A 22986-nucleotide genomic window follows, 5' to 3' on the forward strand; every position below is an offset into this window, starting at 1 on the left:
AAACTTTGCATACTTCTCAATTTTTCTTTCTCTGGAGCTTACAGCTTGGTATATCAAGGTAGCTTGAAAAAAAACAAACAGAAAAAAGGGCAATTTTTTTTTCCCCTAACCTAGGTGTTAAGATAGCTCATCTGAAATAGCATTGTTACAACACAGTGGAGGGATGCTGACTCATCACAGTTTTCCCACATTAGTAATATAAAGCATTGCTCTATGTACAAAGCAATAGCACTTCATGGATCTTAGAGAGCCTGGTTCATCATTGACTTTTAAAAGCACATGATAGTGCTGAAGAAGTAGAGAAATTAGCCCTGGTGAGGGGTATAGAACAGAGGGTGCAATGGCCCTACTTTCTGTCTCATGATTTGTTCTCTCATCATCATCCATGTATCAAGAAGTGAAACTCATAAAGGAAGTTCAGAGAGAAGGGAACAAGCATGAAGGAGTAGAAGCTGGGCTATTACAGTGATTGGTACGTGCCATAGAGGGTTGAATCTCAATTTTGGTGACTCTTCTTGCCATGTAGTCACATCCTTCCCTTGTGTTCCAATGAAACAATGAACTAAAACTTTTTACAAGGATAGTTTGCTTTTGAGCACCTAAAACTGACTTAAGGTCAGACTGTTCCAAAGAGGGGATAAAAATGCTGAAGCTCCAGATGGGAAAGTAGAGCAGCCCATGTCTTTCTTCAGTTACCAAGCTGAATAGGGCAGTATTGTCAAACTGACTGAGCAGCCACAAAATGTTCAGTCCAGGACAAGCATCAGAAAAGCTACAAAAATTTGTAGGAGAAAAGAAGATAAGAGGAAGACAAGACTTCAACCTGTGAAACAAACCACATTTGGTAAGAAAAGGTGACAGACTGGGTACATTTTTTGTATAACACAAAATGCATCAGAGATATTGAGAAGTGCTTCCCTAGTGATAAAAGAAGTGATCTAGGAAGACATTTAAAAGTAAAATGACAAGATGGCAAGGCTTCATGTTATGCAGTTATGCTGGAGAGGTATCCAAGAGAGATGGAAAAGGCACCAGGTAAAATTATATAGAAATCATATCCAGTCACAGCCAAAGAATCAAAGCTTCTAATAATATAAAAGCAGGGGGAAGCAACAGGATTAAAAGAAAACAATGTTGATGAACTAGAGAGAGATGTATCTGTAGCCAGAAAACTGTGGTTATATTTGATCCAGTTGAGCTCATTGTAATTTGATTCACTGAGATGGTGATTTTTTAATGAACTAGCAACTTATCTTTATTTTAAAATACTTTTCAGTCTTGCATCACAACTTCAGAAGAAATTTGAGAGCCAAAGTGATGCTGATTTTAATTACTTCCTCTAAATAGTATTTCCTGAGCAAAATATTTTAAAATGAGCATATGTAAGGAAAAGGTTTTTAGCATAAAATAGGACTGCTGAATAAATGGGACTAAAATTGTGTATAGCATCCTTCATGCCAATTAAACTGGTTTAGACACCCTCATTCCATTGTAGACTGGTAGAGGTGACATGATTATGGAAGTTCCTGAAGTTTGCACTGTATCCTGATTAAAACAGCATCCTGCTAAATCAGGGAGTAGCCTCAGATGTCCAGTGCTTAACTTTCAGAGAGGGATGAAAGACCTATGAACCCATCTAACAGTTTTCTTTGCAAGATATTGGAATTTTTCAGTTGGAGTTAGACAAAAAGGTGGTTTTAAACTCCTTCAGTATCATGAAGGGCTCCTTTAAGGTGCCCCTGAGCCTTCTCTTCTCCAGGCTGAGCAACCCCAGCTCTCTCAGGCTGTTCTCATAGGAGAGGTGCTCCAGCCCCCTGGTCATCTTCCTGGCCCTCCTCTGGAGCTGTTCTAACAGGTCCATGTGCAAAACTAATAGAACCTGTTCATGTTACAGTCTCACACTTGGCTGGGCTCTGGATAATTTTGTAGCAGATTAGTTGAATCCAGTTCTCATGGCATTTTTATGAAGTGGACTCTATAATCTTGTTTTGTGTAGAGACTAAAAGCTTTCATTTTTTCATATACAAGCAGACATAAGGTCATAGTTCCAAAATTAATTATGAGAGCAGAGGTAGCACCAAGTTATGATTTTGTTTTAGATTTTCATTTTTTTAATCAAATATATCCAGTTACATGAGCATACACAGGGTCAGAATTATTTCAGTGAATTAACAGAATAATTTGGAATATCTTCACCCTAGAAAAGAATAATAAAAGTAATAATTATATTACTCTAAGTGTAGGGCAATACACAGTAGAAGAATGCAAGTAATTAAAGTGAAAACTAATGTATTTTTACTTGACCTCTTTTTTATTCATTGTCTTAAAGCAGATTTTTACACATTTTCATAAAGCAGAGAGCCTGAGCATTTGACAATGTTCCTAATTAGGAGCATATTGAGTCACTCACTTAAAGTTTGGGTTTTCTGGTGGGTTACAAAATAAGAAAAGTTGGGTTTTTTAAAGAGCTTTTCTTTTTTGATCATGTGTCTGTAGTTGTTGAATAGGCTGTGACAAGGTTTAATACTTGCCTCTTGCTTTGCAAGATAATATATTTTATTTGAGTAAAGGCAGTGAAACTAAATTGGTTGTATTTCGCTCTTGCTTATAGATTCCAGAAAAAATGTACTGGTCTGTGTGTGAGTGCAGTGTAAAACTTTTGTCTCCTTTTGGAAGCACTCAGAGTTGCACATAGCAGATGTCAGGGTGAGGCTGAGCAGCCAGGCTGGGCAGGGATGAGCTGGGTTTCACCTGTTACCTGCCTGCCCTCGGGACGTGGCACCTGGTGCCTTTTACCTGAGATGAGACTGAACCAGCAGAGCTTTGGTCTGCAGAGACAGATGAAGTCAATGACCTTGTAGCTCACCTTCTCCAGGGCTTGGTTTGGCTTGGTTTTAGCTGGGATGTCACTTTGTGGTGTTTTAGGAATAACTTAGAAGTCAATGGTGTAAAACTAGCTGTTGTTTTTGTTGGTCTCAGGTGCCAACCGTGTGACCCTGGAGGACTCCAACATTCTTCAGCCCATGGGGCTCACTGTGCTGGGGAATCACTTGTACTGGATTGATCGTCAGCAGCAGATGATTGAGAGAGTGGAGAAAGTGAATGGCTACAAAAGGACTAGAATTCAAGGCCGGATTGCTCACCTAACAGGCATTCATGCTGTGGAGGAGCTTGATATGGAGGAATTCTGTGAGTTTCAGTATCTGATGTCTTGGTCATTGTATCTCAAAGTCCTCATGCACAAATGTGTAGCTTCCTATCTCTGAAGAAAGACCAAAAATACTTGTGCCTATATTGCAGTTTTGTGAGCAACAGGGAAGTTGAGGCACTAGATATTAAGAACTGTTTAAAGGAGAAATCCTGAGGGTTTTGCAGGTTGGCATTCTGCAGTGACATATATTTATTTCTTGATGCCTACCCTTGAAATGCAGGTGGGGTATCTAGGTAAGATGTGAATGCAGCCTTCTCAAATCTGCCTTTTCAGTTCTCTTCACCTCAGCTCCCAATTTCTTTTTAGACATTCTTGAAAGGTCTCCATATGATAGAATCATAGAATGGTTTAGGTTGGAAAAGACCTTCTGAAGGTCATCCAGTTCCAACTCTCTGGAATGGGCTGGGACATCTACAACTTGATCAGGTTGCTCTATTACTATGACTGGGAGAAACTTAGTCTTTGTGAAGTAATAAATCAGCTTTCAAGCATTGAACTGAAAATTCCTGCATGTATCTGCCTAATAATTTGTAGTGAAATCTTGGTTACTCAGACAGAAGTGGTTTGTGAGTAGGTTTTTATTTTGCTGTCTTGAGGAATAGTTATAATTTCTTTTGTATTACATAATATTCTGTTTGTGTGTTTCACCAGCTGTTCATCCATGCTCCCGTGACAATGGTGGGTGTTCACACATCTGCATTGCCAAAGGGGATGGAACTCCCAGATGTTCATGCCCTGAGCACCTTGTGCTTCTACAGAATCTCTTAACATGTGGAGGTGAGTTACGTTTAGCAGCACTGCTAATCAATTTGTATCAAAAATGTGGCAGCTGAGGTTGCATTCCAAGCCAAAATGTAGATTTACACACAGTTTTTCTGTATATGTTGTGCTGCATCCTGTGTTAAATTAATCTTTGGTAGTTCTACTAGCTGTTTTATGCTTGAGGTTTTGGGCACATGTGACTTCTCATGCTGAGCAGCATATTCTTCTTTGTCCTTAAAATACTTGCATCTTCTACTGAGATTTTCATAAAAGTGTGATGTGACAGGTTTGTGCTTTAAACAAGTATTTATAAGATGATGTTGCATCAACCTGTGATGACCTAGCAGCAGAAATTGTGCCTGTGATTTCCACAGTATGAGACTCCAGTCTATGTAATTAATTTGGCCTTGTAATGTGAAGCACTGTACTGGCTACTTATCAAATCTAGGCTCCACTGTGATTCTTTTTAATTAAGGTAGCTCTCCTCTTTCCACATGGTAGACTTCTCCTTTAGCCTTCCCTTTTACCACCCTAGTATTTTAAAAAACTATTATCATTACACTTGCAGAGGGATTCACAACAAAACATGGTTTCTTTTTTGGGAGGCATTATATCTTAAGTTGTTTAGCTCTGTTGGTCCTTTTGACTTCTTCTCATGTATTTATTCTGCTGTGGATTTCATTTTCTGGCTGAACTCTGAACTCCCATGGGACAGTCGTTTCCATGATAAACTGTTTTCTTTCCCATGACCACAACACGTTATGTGGCCTTAGAGTAGTGGTGGTTACATGGGGAGGGCAGGGTGGATCAATCTAATTATACTTCTTGCTGTAGTGTTGTTGCACAATGTGGACAGTGAGAAAGTCTCACATTCCACTTCTTTGGATCCTCAGCTATAAATCTAAAAATTCAGGGGCCTCCATTGCAGTGTCTTATTTTTTTTTTTTTTTATTCTGATCTTTCACTAAGCCTGCAACAACTTTTTAACTTTTCTTGTTTGTCCCAGTGACAGCCACTACCCAGTGTTTCAAAATAGCTTAGTTGGCTGGAGAACATTTGTCCACGTTCTGGACATCCTGACTAATGTTTTTGTCAAGATTTTTAATGCAAGCTTGTGCTTGCCAAGTGCAACCACAGTGCAACATTAAATGTGCCTTTAAATGCAGAAGTAGTTTTGTGTCTGTTGAATTATCCAAACAGCACACTTGTATAAAAATTTAACTCAAGAATTACCTTAATAGCTGTGTCTCACATCTTTATTTTACCTACACCTGTCAGGTCACTGGCTATGTAATTCTCATATTGCTCCTCCAAATAATCATAAATGAGGAACTTTAAAAAGTCATAATTTTTTTAAAACCCAGGCACATTTTGTTTTTTATTCACATTTTGTTTTTCATGCTCTTGATTATACTTGTGTTTCATACTTGTACTTTTTCTCCTTAATGAAGGAAGGACAGCAGCACTTTAAAAACTGTTTGCATGTAATTCTAGAATTTTTAGCACCACCCTCAGGAGAAAAAATACTCATACAGCTGAGAAATTTCCTTATGCTGGGTTGTTTGTCACATGCATTCTTGAGCCTGAATCTTAAGAAAAGCCCACTGGGCTTCCAGGGGAGTGTTACCATCCAGGGCCAGAGCACATCTGTAGCTTGATCATACTGTTGTTATAGGCAGGGTATGATGTGGTTCTCCCTTAATCCAGGTGTTGAAGCATCTTCTCAGAGCATTACTGGGCAGCAGCAGCTGTGGGGAGGAGTGGCTGCCTCTGCTAAATGATTTAATTATGTCACAGGGTTTTGACCCAGCAACTTTTCAAATCAGTGGAGATGTATGTGATTGCTGCAGGGGTGTTTTGAGATGACCATCACATTTTGACTGTAACTAATTGCTACTGATAACAACTCGGCTCATTGTCTGTTTCTGTCACTGATAACAATGGTGGAAATTTGTGTGCTAACTTGTATGTAAGAATTTGGAGCATTTTTGGCAATAGATCCTTGATCTGCATTGTGTTTGTCTCCTGACATTCTGAAGAAAGCAACTGGATGCCTTGTAAGAGCATAATTGTTGCATCTCTATATGGGATTGTAGCTGCTGCCTAATGCTATCAATGCCTCACTGCAACCTGAACAGCAGTACGGATGTGAAAAGGAGCGATACCAGAATCTTGGGGTCCATGAAAAGTCAAACTTGAAGGAAGTCACAGCTTTTTTAGGTCATAAAAACAGCTGTGCATGAGTTAAAAGTGGTCTGTCTCTGTAGTGAGAGAATATAAGATTAAGGCAGATCTGAAGTGCCCCTCAGACTGCTCTCTGAACCTCTGAACCTTCATTGACCTGCAGCCCAGAGACCTTCCAGCAAGAAAACTTAGCTTAATGTTTGCCAGTCCTATACAGATATTTTCTTCTCCATTCATATTTTTCAATTCATAACTGAGAAATTTTTTAATGGAAAAACCACTGGAAAAATAATGAAACAGATACTATAGAAGTTACATGTTGCATGTTTTAGATATATTCATTGCTAATTAACCCGATGTGTCAGGCTTTTTAATGAAGAATTGGTCCAGGCTGATATAATTGCAGGGATTAGAATTGTTTAGAATCTGGTTTGCAATCAGAAATTGAGTATTCTTTTGAATTTATGTATATGACATAAGTGTCTTCCAAAAGGTGGCAGTTAAAGACAAAGCAAGTACTTGTAGAGTAAGTATTTGTAGCTCCTGTCCTTAGTTCAGTGCTTGACTGCTAAAGCAAACTTCTTCTATCAGCATGCATCCAATTTTTGTTATGAGGTTTGTAAAATTTAATTCCTTATGCAAAATCATGTTTTCCTCTAAGTTGGAATCTTAGTGTAGTCACAGAAGAACTCCAGGAGAGGAATAAGTGTGCTTTTCTTGACAAACTGTCCTACTTTTACTCTGTTGAAAGGGATAAGATTGAGTATAGAAATCTGATCTGTTTTCTCTTTCTCCAGAACCCCCGACTTGTTCCCCAGACCAGTTTACGTGTGCGACTGGGGAGATTGACTGTATCCCAATGGCGTGGCGGTGTGATGGGTTTCCTGAGTGTGATGACCAGAGTGATGAAGATAGCTGCCCCATCTGCTCTGCTTCCCAGTTCCAGTGTGAGAAGGGACAGTGCATCGATGCACACTTGCGGTGCAATGGAGAAATTGACTGTCAAGATAAATCTGATGAAGCAGATTGTGATAGTAAGATCAGTTTTCCTGAACTCATGGCTTTAACACAAACATCCCTTCTAACTGTTCTTGAAATATACAGATACAAGTCCTTTTTGTTGAGACAGAAGTTCTGAATATAGATAAGATATATCTGAATATAGATAAGAAATTTAGCAGTTACTTAGCAAGGATATATTATACATATCTATTATGTACACATAATATAGGTATGGAGTACATGAGGTTTATGATATGCCACATTACTACATTTTGTTAACATCTCAGGTTATCAACTACACTTTGTTAGGTATTGTAAGAGATTCATGCTGATTTGATCTTAGTTTTCCCCAGCAGGACTGATTTGACAAAGGATTGGGTGTTACTGGGACCAGAATTTTATTTTAGCTCCACTGAACAAGATGTATAACAAGATAGGCAGGCTTGCAGTTTACCCACAGCAGTGTCCTGGTGCCTGCTTGATCATAATATGATACTCACTCCTTTCAGTTTTCTCAAGAGGCTCAGATGCTCCTGTGCTGCCAGTAGTTGATTTTTCCTTTCCTCCTGTGCAGCGATTTGTCTGCCCAACCAGTTCCGGTGCGCGAGCGGGCAGTGCATCCTCCTGAAGCAGCAGTGTGACTCCTTCCCGGACTGCATTGACGGTTCTGACGAGCTCATGTGTGGTGAGATGTCTTTTCTTGACGTTCAGGTGCTGTGTTCAGGCATGTTCTGCACCCCTGTGCAGAGCCCTGGTCTTTGCAGAGCAGTGTTCTTTCAGAAGGGCCTCTGGAACTATCCTAGGGAAACCTGATTTGACTGTGCTCAGTACCTTGGAACTTGCAGAGCTGCTGATAAGCCTGAAGTGGCTTTTAAAAATGTGCAGCCCTGTCCACTGCAGTAGCAGGGCCAAACTGGGGGCTAATTATGTGGGGGAGCCAACATGCAATGAGCAAGTGTCCACAAGAGACCACAAACTGCTCTCTAACAGTGCAGGTGTGAAAAGAATATATGGAGAGATGTTGATTTTTCTGGGAAAAGTGTAACTTTGAATTCTCCTGGCAGTAGGTATATGCAAGTTACAGACATGCTGATGGCAGCTGTTGTTTTAGTCCTTGGAGAGTCTGTTACTTTGCAGTCCAAAGTGGACAGTAAAATTCACTTACTTTTGCTCTTCTTGCAATTTCTGTTGTTTTGCACTGTTGGGATGACTAGAGCATGAAGTATCCGGGCAATGGGGCAGATGGAGGGAGCATTTAGAATCACACAAGTGGTTTTAGCAAATTAGTTGGAACAAAGCATTTTAAAATAAAAGCAAATAGGTGTGCTGGTCTGTCTGTTCACTCTGAACAAATAGCTTGCACTGGGTTTGTGTAGAGAAATGCTGCACTTACATTGCCTATAGGACCAACCTTAGTGGATTGTGAGGTTTTTAATATTTTAGATCTTGTCACTTTTTGAAGCACCCGTTGTCAGAAGCTGTGCCACTGCTGGGATGAGAGGAGGGTTCACCAGGGTTGGTCCAAGAATTAAATAGCCTTGTTTCTTCCTTCCATCTTCATGGTGGATACTTCAAGGAAAAGTGGGTAAGGGGAAAGGAGCCTAGTTGTGAATAGAAAAAAAGGCTAAAAGAATGGACACAGAAACTTGGAAATTTCAGATTGAACATGCTTCTTCCACATCTTCTATTTATCTCTTTAGCTTTCATCCAGTTCCTCCAGTTTCCTGGATAATATAAGGCCACTTCTTCCTGTTTTGTTTTTTTTTTTCCCTCATTTTCTTTGTGCACTTGGCAAGCTTTCATGCTGCCAAGTTAATGCAGCTGTTTCCTGTTTGCACTTTGGGTCCAGTCCTGCAATTAGGTCTTAACTGGTTTAAATGTGTCTTTATGTAGACACAGGATTGTCTCCTCTGGACCTCTTTGTGGAACAGATCATTCTGTGGTCTCCCACTTGACTGAGGAAAAGAGCTCAAGTAGGGAATAAAAATGATTGCTACCTTTTAGATAAGGATCTTGCATTCAAAAGAAGCTAGGTTTAACCAAAATGAGAGTTGTGTGTTTAAAAATAGCTAATTCGGGATCATGTTTTGATTTTGGCTTTGCTGTTTTTTTCTGATATCATGGCTGAACTAATCTAACTACTTGAAAATTAGGACTTTAGCTGACATAAAAGTTGTCATGCACTAATAAGTGTGAAAAAGCATAAAGACTTTAAGACAGAAATAGTGATGCTGAGATGTTAAGAGTTTATTGCTAGATCTTTGTATTTCCTTTAACTTCCTTCTCAAATTTCAGTTGTTTTTCATTCCCTTCCACTGAAGTGGAAACCAGAACCACTGAAGAAAAAATTTATGAAGTGAAAGCCTGAATCTTATATGAACCCTTTTACCTCTTCATCGAGGGGTAGGGGCCTCTAGTTAGAACTGAACATGTAAAATTTGGACAAGTTTATTTTAATTTTTTCACTTTCTGAATTTATCTATTAGCGTATGTTAAAGAATAAAATTATAAATGTGTGAATCACATGGAAAAATTTGTTTTTCCTGAAAAACATCACATATACAAAAAACAGAGAGGTGTTAGGTTTCTCTGGCAAGAATTTTGAATGTGTTACCCATAATCAGAGGGAGATGTGAGGTGTAGCTCATCTCAAATACTTCAGCACTTTTTATCATTTTACATTAGGCTACATAGGGGGGAAAAATAATGAGTAGAAAGTATTTGAGATATTTTAGATTGTGTTTTCTTTCCAATTTGGATGGTGGGGTTTCTTTGAAAGCAGGTTATATTTTAGGAAGGAAAAGTATTCTGTTTTAAGATCTGTATTAGCTAGGAAGACATCCACTGCTTAGTATATGGTAGCTTCCCTACTGGTAAATTTTCTTGATTTTTCATGTTGTTGCTAGCCCAAATGGCTTTTGAGAGAGCAATCCTCTCTGATTAAGGACTTAATATTTGTAAATCTCCTCTGTCTTTGACCTGTTGGCATTGGGGGGCAGGGAAGAAAAGGAAACTTTCTATACTGTTGTTCTATCAAGATTAGTTACAAGATAAATTGCTAGACCAAAAGGAGAGTACTTTGCTCATGCTGCTTTATGGAGGGTAAGAGGAGGCATGAAGTCTTGTGTGTTGAATCAGAATATTGGAGTTAGAGATGCCTGATGTGAAGCAGATGCTTTTAAAGATACTGTGTGAATGGCTGTGTGCTGAATGGGCTCCAGGACAGCAGCATGAACACTCCTCCATGTTTACTGACCACGTTTAATTCTCTTCTCCTGTTTTTCCAGAAAAATCAAAGCCAGCCTCGGATGAGTCCCAGCCCCACAGCAGTGCCATTGGTCCTGTCATTGGGATAATCCTGTCCCTTTTTGTCATGGGAGGAATGTACTTTGTTTGCCAGCGGGTGGTGTGCCAGCGCTACGCCGGGCCCAATAGCCCTTTTCCACATGAGTATGTCAGTGGGACCCCTCACGTGCCTCTTAATTTTATTGCTCCAGGAAGTTCTCAGCATGGCACTTTTACTGGTAAGGGTGCATCTGATCCACTACACTGTCTGGATTTTGAGTTTTGTACATTATTAAGGCTGCTGGATGTGGAGTTTTCAAAGAGCAGAAATTAGATGTTGGTCTTCTCAGTGGTTTTGGGATGAATCTGTCATTTGAATCAATATGTAAGATTTATTAGCTTTTCTTGCACTTTAATGGCTATGGTCAGCTATTCCTGCTTAAATTATGTTACTATGGTTATCAAGAGGTTTTTGTGGTAGGAAATAAAATTAGAGGATGAAATAATTGCAGGCGAAATCTTCGCAGGGGTGTTTTAAATTGGTCTTCACACTAAAGCTTTTTTAATTAAAGCAAGTATCAGTGGTTTCCATCTGTACTTCTGTAGGTGCTAAACTAAGCTGTTATTCTGATTCTTATCCATATATATATATCCATATATATAAAAGATATATCCATAGCTTTTTCTAATCCATATTGTTGTGACAAGTTACAATAGCTGAAAATCTTACTGTTTATGTTAATTCTAAAGAAAAGACAGATTTCTAATACCATGGCATTTCTGAGAAGGATATATCATCATGAATGATAATTACAGATACTTACTCTGCTTGTAATAAATATTTCCTGAATTTGAAAAGAAAAAAAAAAATGTCCTGAAAACTTCCCAGACTTAACTCTTACATTAGCACTGAATAGTCCGACAGGAAGAAACTGAAAATTAATTAGGTATCTCAGTTAAGAGTATATTGTAGTAAAACAGATAGGAGAATGTCATCTTCCATTTTCCTCTAATTCAGGTTTCCTTCCTTTTGTCTCTGCTAATTTTTAGCTGTGATAATTTTCAATAAAAATAATTGGGTTTTGCAGTTATTTGTGTACTTGCAATTGAATTTCTTGTGATGGAAATTGAAACCTTGGAGGTCTCAAGCTTGGGGGTTTTTTTTTGGGGCATTGTATAATGGCTTTTTTTGCAAATGCCCGAGTTTCTTTAATTGGAAAATTTCTTTATTAATTTGGGTGAACAGTTTGGATCAGCTATTCTGAAGATTCCTTTGTCAGCAGTGTGATAGTATGTTATGAGGAGTTCAGTGCTGCAGTGAGAGAATAGGTGGTTTGAGGGTGAAATGTTTTCTTTACAAAAAGTGTCCTTGTCATCCTTGCTCCTTGTAATCCTGACATTTTGCATAAAGCACTTTTCCCAAAGTGTGACAACCATTATCATTGTATTGGTTTGCAAAGCTAGGGATTTGGTTTCTGTTTGGCATTGATAGATAACACTGTGGTTTATCTAACCTTGTTTTCCCCTCTGTTTCAATGCAGGCATTTCTTGTGGGAAGTCCATGATTAGTTCCATGAGTCTCATGGGAGGAAGCAGTGGTGCCCCCCTGTATGACAGAAACCATGTTACTGGAGCATCTTCAAGTAGCTCATCCAGCACTAAAGCCACTTTCTACCCACAGGTATGTCTTGGAAATACACCTTGAGTTAGAAACCTGCTTCTGAAGAAAGGAAAGGTGGAACTTTGTGCTTACTCAGTAGATGTTAACAACTGTTAACAACTCTTGGGTGTTACTGTTTATGATATGCAGGCCCATTTTGACACTCACTGAACTTCACTTTGTTGTAGTCCATCAGGAATATACAGTGCTCTGTGATGTCCAAAATGTTTTGTTGTCAGAGTGACACTCAGATGGTTTGTTCCTGGATACTTCTGTTCTTCCCTTGGAGATGCCACCTCCTTTGTTCTTTGTTAACTCTGATGGCTGTGGCCCAATGACATTTTGCACTGCCTAATGGAATAATAAGGCAAGCAAACTGAAACAAGAGTGGAATGCAAACATGTATGAAATAAGTGTGACTTGCTGTTTAGATAAAGTATTGGTTGTTGATTCAGGAAACCAAGTGCATGCTCTGGAGGAAAACACTGGTACAGCAGGGTAAAGCAGAGATTACTTTGCTTGCATTTTTTCAGCTACAATTTAGCTCCATTTCTGATTTTTGAGTGTTGGAAGCAACAGAATTCTCATCCCCATGTCACAGTTTCACAAATTCCAAGGTGTATATTCTGAATAGAAGAGTCCTCTCTGAATATGTAGGTGAGACATACAAAGGTTCTTGTTTGCCAGCATATCTTGTCATGACAGGTTTTTTCCTTTGTGCTTCTGAGCAATACATCCATTGGCTTTTAGGTACACATAACAAGCTGGCAGAATTGATCTGCCAGCTGTGGAGGGGATTTTTGTGTAGTATTGAATCAAGAGCCCACAGACTGTGTGGGATTTGTGATTACATGTAAGCTGTTATGCTCTGTGTGGGCATTTTGGTTGATAGCATTTTAGCCAGTTACTTTCCCTTTAAGAAGGGCAAACATGGAAAAGAGAGACTTGTGAGCTTATCTGTTGGTAAGGTAAAATTGTGTACTTAATTCTTGCATTGCCTTCTGTGTAAAGCCATCAAAAAGCTGATGTTTGGAACTCAGCAGCCCTCCTAATTTAGCTTGTCTCATGTCACCAGTGTCTCTGTAATGTGCTGAACAATTTCATGCTAGACCTGATTGATGTGTCAGTACCACACTAAAAAGGATGAACAGAGAAAACACTTACTTAAATAAAGCTTGAGAGAGAAAAGAAGCCCAAGAGCTGATCTGCCTGTGTGATTCTATGGGATTTGTGTCAGTCAAAAGATCAACTCTTCCATTTGACTTCTGGCCTAAGTTAATCTGACTGTGGAATTTTTCTTCCACACTTTGCTATGTCAGTCAGGGCCTGCAGGGATGATACCAGCATTTCCTTCATGAAAGGCATGCTAGGTTCTTAGAAGGAAGCTATTGCAAGGGCTTTGTTACATTAATCCAAATGTTTTGGTGAGTTCTGCCTGGTAGCTAATTGCCCAGCTTTGCATTAATAAGCAAAAGGACAGATCTGAGCATCTTTGTTTTCTTGGCTTTTTTGGTTTGTTTAAAATATGTTAGTGGTACTGGGAGGTGCTCCAGTGAATAGAGACTGGGAAAGAATCAGTGTCAATGAAGTTGTGCCAGTTTATATGCCTGAGGCATCCTGGCTGACACTGTTTGCTGTGTTTAGTCTCAACATGAAGTGGTTTTGATGCAGCTCAGGGTGTCAGTAGGAGTGAATCCACAAGTAGCATGCAGTGCTCCTCCAAGGAAGAAGATTTCTGAAAGATGGTCTTGGGGCAGTTACTCATCACTCCCCACAGCTGGCAAAGGGGGATGTTCAAGCTTGTCTCCCTTCAATGAATCTGGGTGCAGGGCTTGTCAGTATTAGTAACAGTGAGCTCAACTCAAAGGCCAGGAATCACTTTGGTGGATGCTGTGCAGTGAAGACTCCAGTGATTTTAAAGTGTTTTTGTGCGAGAAGAGCAGAGGCAGAGGAAGGATGTCAATGGGGCAGGCCATGAGTTGGCTGAGTGCCCAGGGCAGGCAGTGTACAAGATGTGCACATCAGTAGCAAGGCTCAGTCAACAGCAGTGGTGTAATTTTCCACACTGGAAGAGATAAAATGCTCTTTGTGGGTTTAGGCCAATGTCCTGCTGGCTGTGTCAGAGGTTCGGCTTCTTGCTGCTAGAAGAATCCTAAATAATTTTGAAGCCTGCTAAACTTTCTCCTTGTGTGAAGGCTACCAGTAACTGTGTGTATACACTCATAGCTGAGCCATATGTGTGCATGCTGTCTATATGCACACATAGACAAGCTGTAAATATTTTTTAGCTCCTAGGCTTTTTGCATTGTGAACTCTGCCAAAATGTTTACAGAACAAGAATAAAAATGAAGCATTCAGGGAAGGATGGGGTTTTATTAGTTGTAGTAAAGAAACTTGACTTCCTGACCCTGCTATTGATTGGGGACATGTTTAGGGTTTGGGAGTGGAACATACCTTATTTCCCATTAGAATCTGCTGAGGATGCTGTCAGTCCTTATGTCCAAGGAAGTGCACTCAGATTCAGCCAAACTGGGTCTCATTTCCAGCTTTATTCCAGCCTTCCAGCATAATAACAGATGTAGCAAGGAAGAAAATTCCCTGAGAACTTTGAAGGCCTGCACAGTACCTAAGTCCAAAGTGAAGTCTTGGAAGGACCATCTGTGATCTTTAAAAATGCATTCACACATCCAAGCAGCTAGGAGAGGAAACTAGAATAAGGATGAATGACAGGGTGAAGGCATAAATACTGTTTTCAATCTAAATAAAATTGTATGGTTAACCTAAAATTTCACACTTCTTTTTCCTGTTGTTTCTAGATTTTGAACCCACCTCCTTCCCCAGCTACTGATCGCTCCTTATACAATGCAGAGATGTTTTATTCCTCAAACATTCCTTCAAACACAAGATCTTACAGGTACAGTTCAGATAAAAAAGCTTGCTAAATCTTCTATTCTGTCTTTAGCTTTGGATCTTGTTCATACTTCATTTAAAAATCTTTTCCTCTCTTAATAAATGACCATTCCAAGTTATGTACATTATATTGTTATGTAACAGTCCCTGAGCATCCTGTATAGAGGTTGGTGTTTTCTGCTTATTCCCTTCAGCTTATCTTAAAACACTTTCATAAGTCAGCCTATTTGTTAGTGACTGGGCTGAATGGTCATAGTGGTCTCCTCTGGTAGCTTAGGGGCTGGAAGAATGTGCTGCTGGCTGAGAGCAGTTGTGCCATTCAAAACTGACACAGTTCAGCCACTTCTTGTTGCGTTTCTCTGAGAGTCTGAATTAAGGCTCATGTAGCGTTAATGAACAAGCCTCTTGACTGAACACACAGAGCTGTTCAATCTCTTTTTCCTTACTTTCTGCCCACATTGCAGCTAATGCAGGTGCTTTTCTGGTTTTTGTCTGTGTGCAGGCCGTACCTCATCCGAGGGATCGCTCCGCCCACCACGCCGTGCAGCACAGATGTGTGTGACAGTGACTATACCACCAGCAGATGGAAGGCCAACAAATACTATATAGATTTAAATTCAGACTCAGACCCTTATCCCCCTCCACCCACACCTCGCAGTCAGTACATGTCTGCAGAAGAAAGCTGCCCTCCGTCTCCTGCCACGGAACGAAGCTATTTTCACCTCTACCCCCCTCCACCCTCTCCTTGTACAGACTCTTCATGACCTCAACAGAAGGAACTTTTTCCTGTAAATATTTTAAAATATGAACAGATTTAAAATATATATTTTATGATTTAAAAATAAATCTGGGTGGGAATTAAACAAAACTAAATGTGAATAAAAATGGGTGGGAGGGGTGGGGCTGTGAAAAATTGTACAGAGGAAGAATATTTATAAAATTGATTTTTTTAACTTAATTTCCATTCTTTTGTGCCATATTTGCCTTTTTGAAGTCATGTAACTGACTCAGTCTCCAAAGGATTTGGGGAGGGAATGTTGAAACTTTCTGCATTTTTAAGTCACCTTTTTACATGCAAAAAGTGTATTTAGTTCTTTCTGTTAATGTGAGACAAGAAAAAAAAGTGGCTTGTGGGAAGGGAGATCGTCTAAAGAAAGATGCAGGCTTATTCCTAGAAGATAAACCCATTTAAATACAATTATCAGTATCATCCTTTCACCACCACCAGAAGAAAGCGTGCAGGATCACAACCCTTAGATGCTCCTGTTTGCAAGTGAGCTGAATGCTTCCCAGCAGAACTTGAGTGCCAAGACCTGAATTTCAAACCTCCCTCTCCATCTGTTTATCACTGAACTGAAAGAACACTCCTCTTGGCCAAACCTTCCAGCTTAATTAAACCCACAGGCATCATGTCTTACCTCGTGTCAGTGGCACTCTGCACATGGCCAATTCAGGCTAAATAAGATCAGTCCTAAAAAACTTGGTCCCAACCAGTTCCTCACCAGACTGGGTGAATGATAGCAGAAGCTGTTCTACTGACATGTGGGCGAGAGCAAGGATCAGGTTTGAAGTTTAAAGTGGTATTTAAGCTAAGAGAAATGCCCAACAAACTGCAGATTTGGTCAGACTCACCATTTTAATAGTGATGCAACCAAGTACCTTCATCCTTCCTTGTGAAGGTTTGGTGGCTGTCTAGGAAGAAGCTGAAATAATCAGCTGCTTCTTAAAACAGAGTGCTAGTTTTCTTTTTTTTCAGAAGTCCTGTAATCACTGTGCCAGGTTTCTGAGGTGTTCACCCATGTTGGCTTGATCAGAGTATTGCTTGTCTCTTAGTATTCATTTTCCACAGTGGAATGAGTCACTTGTATTCAAATAAGGAAAGTTGTTTGGGTTTTAACTGGTGTTTGTAGAAAAGTGGTATATACATAGCTCAAATCAAAAATCAATTTAATCATATTTCATAAAAATTTGTCACATGATTCAGATTTAGAAATGAGTAGAAAAAAGAACAGAGGAGGGAGAAAAGACAAATACTTTTTTCTACTCATGTTGATACAAAAATTATTAACTCGTACAAACTGCTGTAATCTCAGGACATCAAGATCATCAAAGTGCTTGTTCCTATTCCTACAAAAAAAAAATTAGGGAATGGGGGAGCTAGAATCAGTCCCTTTCAAATTCAGAAGACAAATTTTTGCTTTAATTGCTTTTTCTCTGTAGTAGAAAGGATTGGGTATTGTATGGCACTTTATGAATTCAGCACTGGAGGTGATAATGTGAGTGCCTGCTTGGGACATCTGAGGGAAGGTCTGAATATGCAAACTTGCACCTGTTTCTGCAGCTGCTCAATAACATGTGTTGGGCCTTCAACAGCTTTAATATTGATGGCAACAATGAACGTTTTTTCTTGTTTGAACTAAAATTGTACTTGGCTTTGGGTTTTTTTAGCAAGTTATTTGAGAGCACATCAGAGGAACCTTACAACTCCAGGAGTGAGGTCTTTGTTGTGGTGGTGGGAGGGCTGGGACCACAGTGTTCAGATCCACTTTGTGTTTTCAGATTTCTTAGTCCAGATCTGTTCTTCCTCTCTGCATAGTTCAAGGATAGGACTTGTGCTGTCACTGGTGTGTACTAAAACTTCTAAAGTAGCTTTTACTACCTTCATGTCTAAATTTTTGCTTGAGAGATTAAGCACAAAGAAGATGATTTTTCATAGAGAATAGTACAGAAATGGAGTTTAAGAATGAGTTCTTTCCTCATCCCCTATCAACATTAGCAATTTTGCGCTATGCTGTGATGGGCAAGGCTTGTTGTAGTTTGTTTTTCTTGGAGTGACTTAGCCCATCTCTGAACCCATGGTTTGGTGAAAGAAAGCAATTCTCATGTGGTCATATTTCAATTAACTGAAATAGGAATATACATCCACATATTTTATATGGATATTTTATGTACCATACCAGCTGTATAAAAGAGTATTTATGCTGCATTACAGCAGTTGGTAGTCCAGTTTCATATCATATGTAAGTTTCTGCTTGATAAGTATTCATTGTTTCTAATGAATTCATTATTTGTTTCATGTCACAGTTCTAGATTAGAGATATGCCACATGAATTTTCCTGTATTCCTGTGATGACACTGGATGCAGATTTATTTTTTTTTTTTGTTAAACCACTGATCTTTTTTAAGAGCCGTAACTATAAGAATCCTAACCACTTCATCTGAAGATTTGTATCCTATTACAAACACTGGAATTGAGTCCAAAAAATTAACATTTTTACTGAGAGCTGAACTAACTTAAAAGTCACATTCTTTTGGTTCTTAGGTTTTAAGAAGGAAGGAAGCACTTGCTGCATTGGGTGAACTAAGAGTACATTTTTATTTCAGTTGAACATTCATAGCTTCTTGCTGTTGATGTTTGCTGAGGAATTGTCTTCTCTGAGTCACTTGAAGTTTGGTGATGAAAATCAGGGCCCCACCTTCTCCATATTACTGAATTAAAAGCCTTTTCCAAAAAAAGATTGTGTACAAATTTCGCATCTTAACATTTAAATACTAAATACTATTTTTGATTGCTGTAGATGATATACTTTAAAAGGATTGCTGCACTCCTGGTGTTAGATAAGACTAGGAACAAAATCTGAGCAAGAGGAACTACTTCTTTCCAGAATATCTCCACTGTGTTCTTAGTGGTTTCCCTCCTGTGAACTTTCAGGCTAAAACGTAGAAATAGGTGCTATTTTCTTGTAGATAAGGAAGAGAGAAGGACTTGCAGGGAATTAGTGAGTGCATATGAGAAATTCTGGCAGTTCAGGGATGAATAGGAAATGTATGGGGGAAAGTTGCATTTTGGTGAGGCTTAAGCATAGTTTTACTAACACAGAAGTTTTCTGTGAGAAAGCTGACTGAAATATTTTGAGAGTTCTACCCTAATAACTTGCAGAGGGGTTCATGTGAGCTTGTGAGTACTTGAATCAGTGTTTTCAACCACTATTTTCCAAGCCCATTGTGACTGCATATTAGCACTTGAAACAATTCAGGGTGTAACAAGGAATGGTATCTGGAGAGCAGGCAGTAATGGGCAAATGATATGGTTGATTCTGTGTTAGATTTAAAGGACAGATGGCCCAGCAGAGAGCAGCTTACCTGTCCTGCAGTGCTGTCATGAAAGCAGCCACTTGGGTCTTCCTTCCTGTGGAGTTTATCCCATCTACAGGGCAGGTATAGCAGCAGTGTGAGGCTGTAAGGTAAAATCTTTGGAAGTCAAGGATTCTTTCATTTCAAGGAATAGTTTGTGCAAATTATAGCTTGACTTCAGCTAGACTGGTCTATAGCTACTGCACCCTTAAATTTGCAGTAGTAGTAGTGAATTTGTTCTAGATGAGTCTGGGGGGACTCCATGAGCACTGTCCCAGCTGCCTTACTTAGATTTCTTACTCATATTTCTTCTGTCTGGACAGATCACTATAGAGCACTTAGGCTAAGATTAAGCTAAATCTGTATGTATGACAAATAATAATTTCTTCAGGATGGTGTTCTAGTACAAAATGCTCTCTGTTTAAAAATAAGATTATGCCATTATCAGTATATTCTAAAGAGGAAGGCAGAAATGAGTGGGAAACAAAATTCTTTTTGGAATAATGGAATTGATTTTCAGTAATAAGCCTTCATTTCTGTGGTTTGCAAAGGTACAGACACTTCCCTGAAAGTTCTGACTCTTTTCAAAGTAACCACAAAATGGTCTGTTTCCTCAATACCTGTTTTACAGACCTAGGATGGGCTTTCTGGAAGTCTCCAGGCTTGTTTACCATAGATCTGTTTTCCACCTGGTGTCTAGAACATCATGTGCAAGGTCCAGGACTTGTGATGTTCTCTCCATTTTTATGCCAAAATGATGAGAACATTTTGGTGCCTCTTGGATTCTGGAGCTTTCGACATTCTGACTGTCTCTGCACAGCAGTGAGAAAGGATTTGGAAGCAGGAGCACTCAAATAAGAGCTGGTCACACTGGGCTGATGTCTCTCCTTGGCCTGCAGGGTCAGACCCCTTTGCTGGGGAGGGCTCTTATGCTGCCCTTCCTCAGAACCTCTCCAGCATGTTGTGCTACTTCACAAGTGTGCTCAGTTAAGCATCACAAAAGTTTTGTGTGCTGTTGGCCTCAAGCGTTTTTGGAAGCAGGTCTCCTGTCATTTTGTTGGGGTTTATATTGAGTCAGTCCAAAGGTGTGGCTGTGCTTACAATTGTACTACAAATGATATCCATTAATGTTGGAAATGAAAACAGAAGGCAAGCATGTTCCCTACAATTAATAACAGGCACGACTGCCTGGCACAGAGCCCTGAATTAGAAGAAATGTATTTGCTGCTACAGTGCTGAAGGACATTTTATCCAAGTCCATGTGTGGACAGAACCTTAGACAAGCCACAGTCAAAGGTAACTGTTTACAGCTCAGTCATTTGGTGGTTGTTCTGTGTTGTGACTCAATTATGAATTATAAGTAGAGTCTTCCTTGTAAATTTGCCTTTAAGAGATTCATGGAAGGCTGAATCCTAAACTCTGAGGTGTCTGCTGCTGTTCCCTTAGGTACTGCAACACTTTCTGGTCTCATTATATATAAAACTCCCTTTCTACAGCAGTTTTAAGTTTAGCTAAACAGCTTAAGCTATTTGCTACACATAAAAAGAAATACTTAATAGGCAAAGGTATTTTCTATCCTTCCTGAGAACACCTGCTCTGGATTTTCTAAAGGGTGATTTTCTTTCATTTGTTTATTTTGAGGTTGGCCAGAGCCAGCTATGCTGTGGGCTTTTTCACATAGAATCAGACTCCCTGTAAGGAAAAAAAAAAAAGAAAAAAAAAAAAGAAAAAATTATTTTAAATCAATATTAAGCCTACTGATAGGAATGATGGAAACCAGTCTGCTATGTCTTCTGCATTCCACACACAAAATCCTTCCAAATGCCATGTCCTGACCTGTGCCAAGCTGCCACATCCTGGCTGTTCCCAGCATGAACCACAGCCCTTGTTGCAGCCCAGCTCTGGAGTCAGGGCTAGCACAGAGCCCTGGTGGATAGAAGATCACAATGGCAATTCCTAAACAGGTCGGTTTCTATTGACAAAATACACGCAAAGAATGTGCTTAGAAGGGCTTGTCAGAGGAGAAAAGCAAGTTTGGCAGCTCCAGTGAGAGACCAACTCAGCAGCACTGACTCCTGGAAAGCAAGTACTCCCACTGCTGCACCTTTCTGCACATAAGAATGAGGCTGCTCTGGGACAGCTTTCCTGGGTGGCTGCTGTGACAGGGAGCGAAGTTCCCATTCAGTTTGAGATCCTGCAGCCTGTAAATGGCTGTGCATGGAATCCATCAGCCTGTGGAGGTAAAACAAAAAGCGCTGGAAGCGGGAGGAGGGCTGTGTGAGGTTTGGGGGGTATCAGAAACACAACTCTAACCCAGCCCCCTTTCCTACTCACCTACTTGTATCGCAATTGCTGCTATTGTAAATGTACAGGAATATACAAAGAGTACCAAGAATTTTTATATAACCCACACGTAATCTTTTTATATTTATATTAAATAGTGTATTCTGCAAACAGCCTAATAATTGCAGCTTTATATGTGTATCATTTTGCAGCATTTGTTACCTCAGAAGACAACCAAACCCAATACTTCAGTGCCTTGTGTATTTTAAACAGATTAACATAAACTGGGGGAAAGAAAAATAGATTGTACTCTGCTGGTTTTAACAAAGCTTTGTGTTATTGTTAGGGTTCTCTTCAGTTAAAATACATACAGCCACAAGTTGTGGAACTAACTGAAAGCTTACCATTTTGGAGGGGTTTTTTAGAGCATGCATGTTTTGAATTTGTAATATATTGGAGTTTCTCTCAAATGCATTCTTTCAAGTTAACTTTGATTTATATATTCATATCTATTTGAACAGACATCCCAATACCTGTCAAAAACACGTAGCATTTAAAAAAAAAATGCCAGTAACTGATATTTACATGTTTGGGGATTAAAACAATTCTGTTTTCAGCATGTCACAATTTTCATTAGAGCCATAAAATCTTTATTGTGTTACAGAAAGTCTTTATCAATTATTTTTCCAAGCATGACATTCTAGCACACAAATGACTTGGTTATACTGTTGTAAAAAAATCCTTGAGGCTGTCATCACTTCAGACCATTGTATGTTAACAATTTTCTGGTCATGAAACTGCAATGTGTCTTTATGTTAACAAAACCAAAGGCTTGTTTGAAGTAACTGGTATTTTGTATAAATATTTGTACAGATAACAGACTCTGCTTTTGTACTATAGATTATGTGGATTTTGTTTTATAATAAATGCTTTAAAAAGAAATGCTTAGCAGCCTTTTTATGAGCAAAGCTGTTTCATCACCTATAGTAGAGACAACCAGCCAGTGTCACAACTGTTTTAGATACTATTTAAGATAAGGATAGTGCTGTCTCCTTGATTTTAAAAATGTACCACAGCAGTGAGAGCTGGAAAGCAAATCACCTTTAGAATTAGAGTTGTTAGCTATAGAACTTAGCACAAGTTTGTCAGCATCATGACTTTGCAAAAATTGTTACACTCCATAGGTACAATCTCAGTTGTTCTGACTAGGCCAGATCTGATCTGAATTTCTTTTTTAATTGTGTGATATCTTTCAAACGGATGCTATAGGATGTCAAAGTAAGCTATTTAAATAATGACTTTTTTTTTTTTTTTTTTTTTTTATGGTGAACATACTTTAAAACTAGTTCCATTGAGTCTAGTTTGCCTTGATTTGTTCAGTCAGTATTGGCGGTCTCAGCTGTCTGACACTCCCACAGCTTACGGATTTCTTGACATCGTAATTGAGAATAAAGCTCTGATACATAATTTGTCTGAGTGGAATCTGAATACATTCCCAGGGCTGAACCTCTGGTCCTGATCTTTTATGAAATTGCCCCAGCTGTTATTGTCTGTG

The 22986-nt window shown here is 39.3% G+C and overlaps 1 protein-coding gene across 2 annotated transcripts in view; it reads left to right on the forward strand.

The window, feature by feature from the left end:
• LRP5 (LDL receptor related protein 5) overlaps window positions 1–22373 on the forward strand; it is a 131187-nt gene extending 108814 nt beyond the window's left edge. For both annotated transcript variants that reach the window (XM_056492388.1, XM_056492389.1), the window contains exons 16-23: window positions 2980–3189; window positions 3863–3988; window positions 6955–7191; window positions 7734–7844; window positions 10447–10683; window positions 11986–12125; window positions 14921–15018; window positions 15517–22373. In XM_056492388.1, the coding sequence (XP_056348363.1) occupies window positions 2980–3189; window positions 3863–3988; window positions 6955–7191; window positions 7734–7844; window positions 10447–10683; window positions 11986–12125; window positions 14921–15018; window positions 15517–15778 (1421 nt within the window). In that variant the 3' untranslated portion in view covers window positions 15779–22373. The remainder of the gene's footprint in view (window positions 1–2979; window positions 3190–3862; window positions 3989–6954; window positions 7192–7733; window positions 7845–10446; window positions 10684–11985; window positions 12126–14920; window positions 15019–15516) is intronic.
• The last annotated feature ends 613 nt before the right edge of the window (window positions 22374–22986 follow it).

This window comes from Oenanthe melanoleuca, chromosome 5 (genome assembly GCF_029582105.1).
Source record: "Oenanthe melanoleuca isolate GR-GAL-2019-014 chromosome 5, OMel1.0, whole genome shotgun sequence".
NCBI lineage: Eukaryota > Metazoa > Chordata > Aves > Passeriformes > Muscicapidae > Oenanthe > Oenanthe melanoleuca.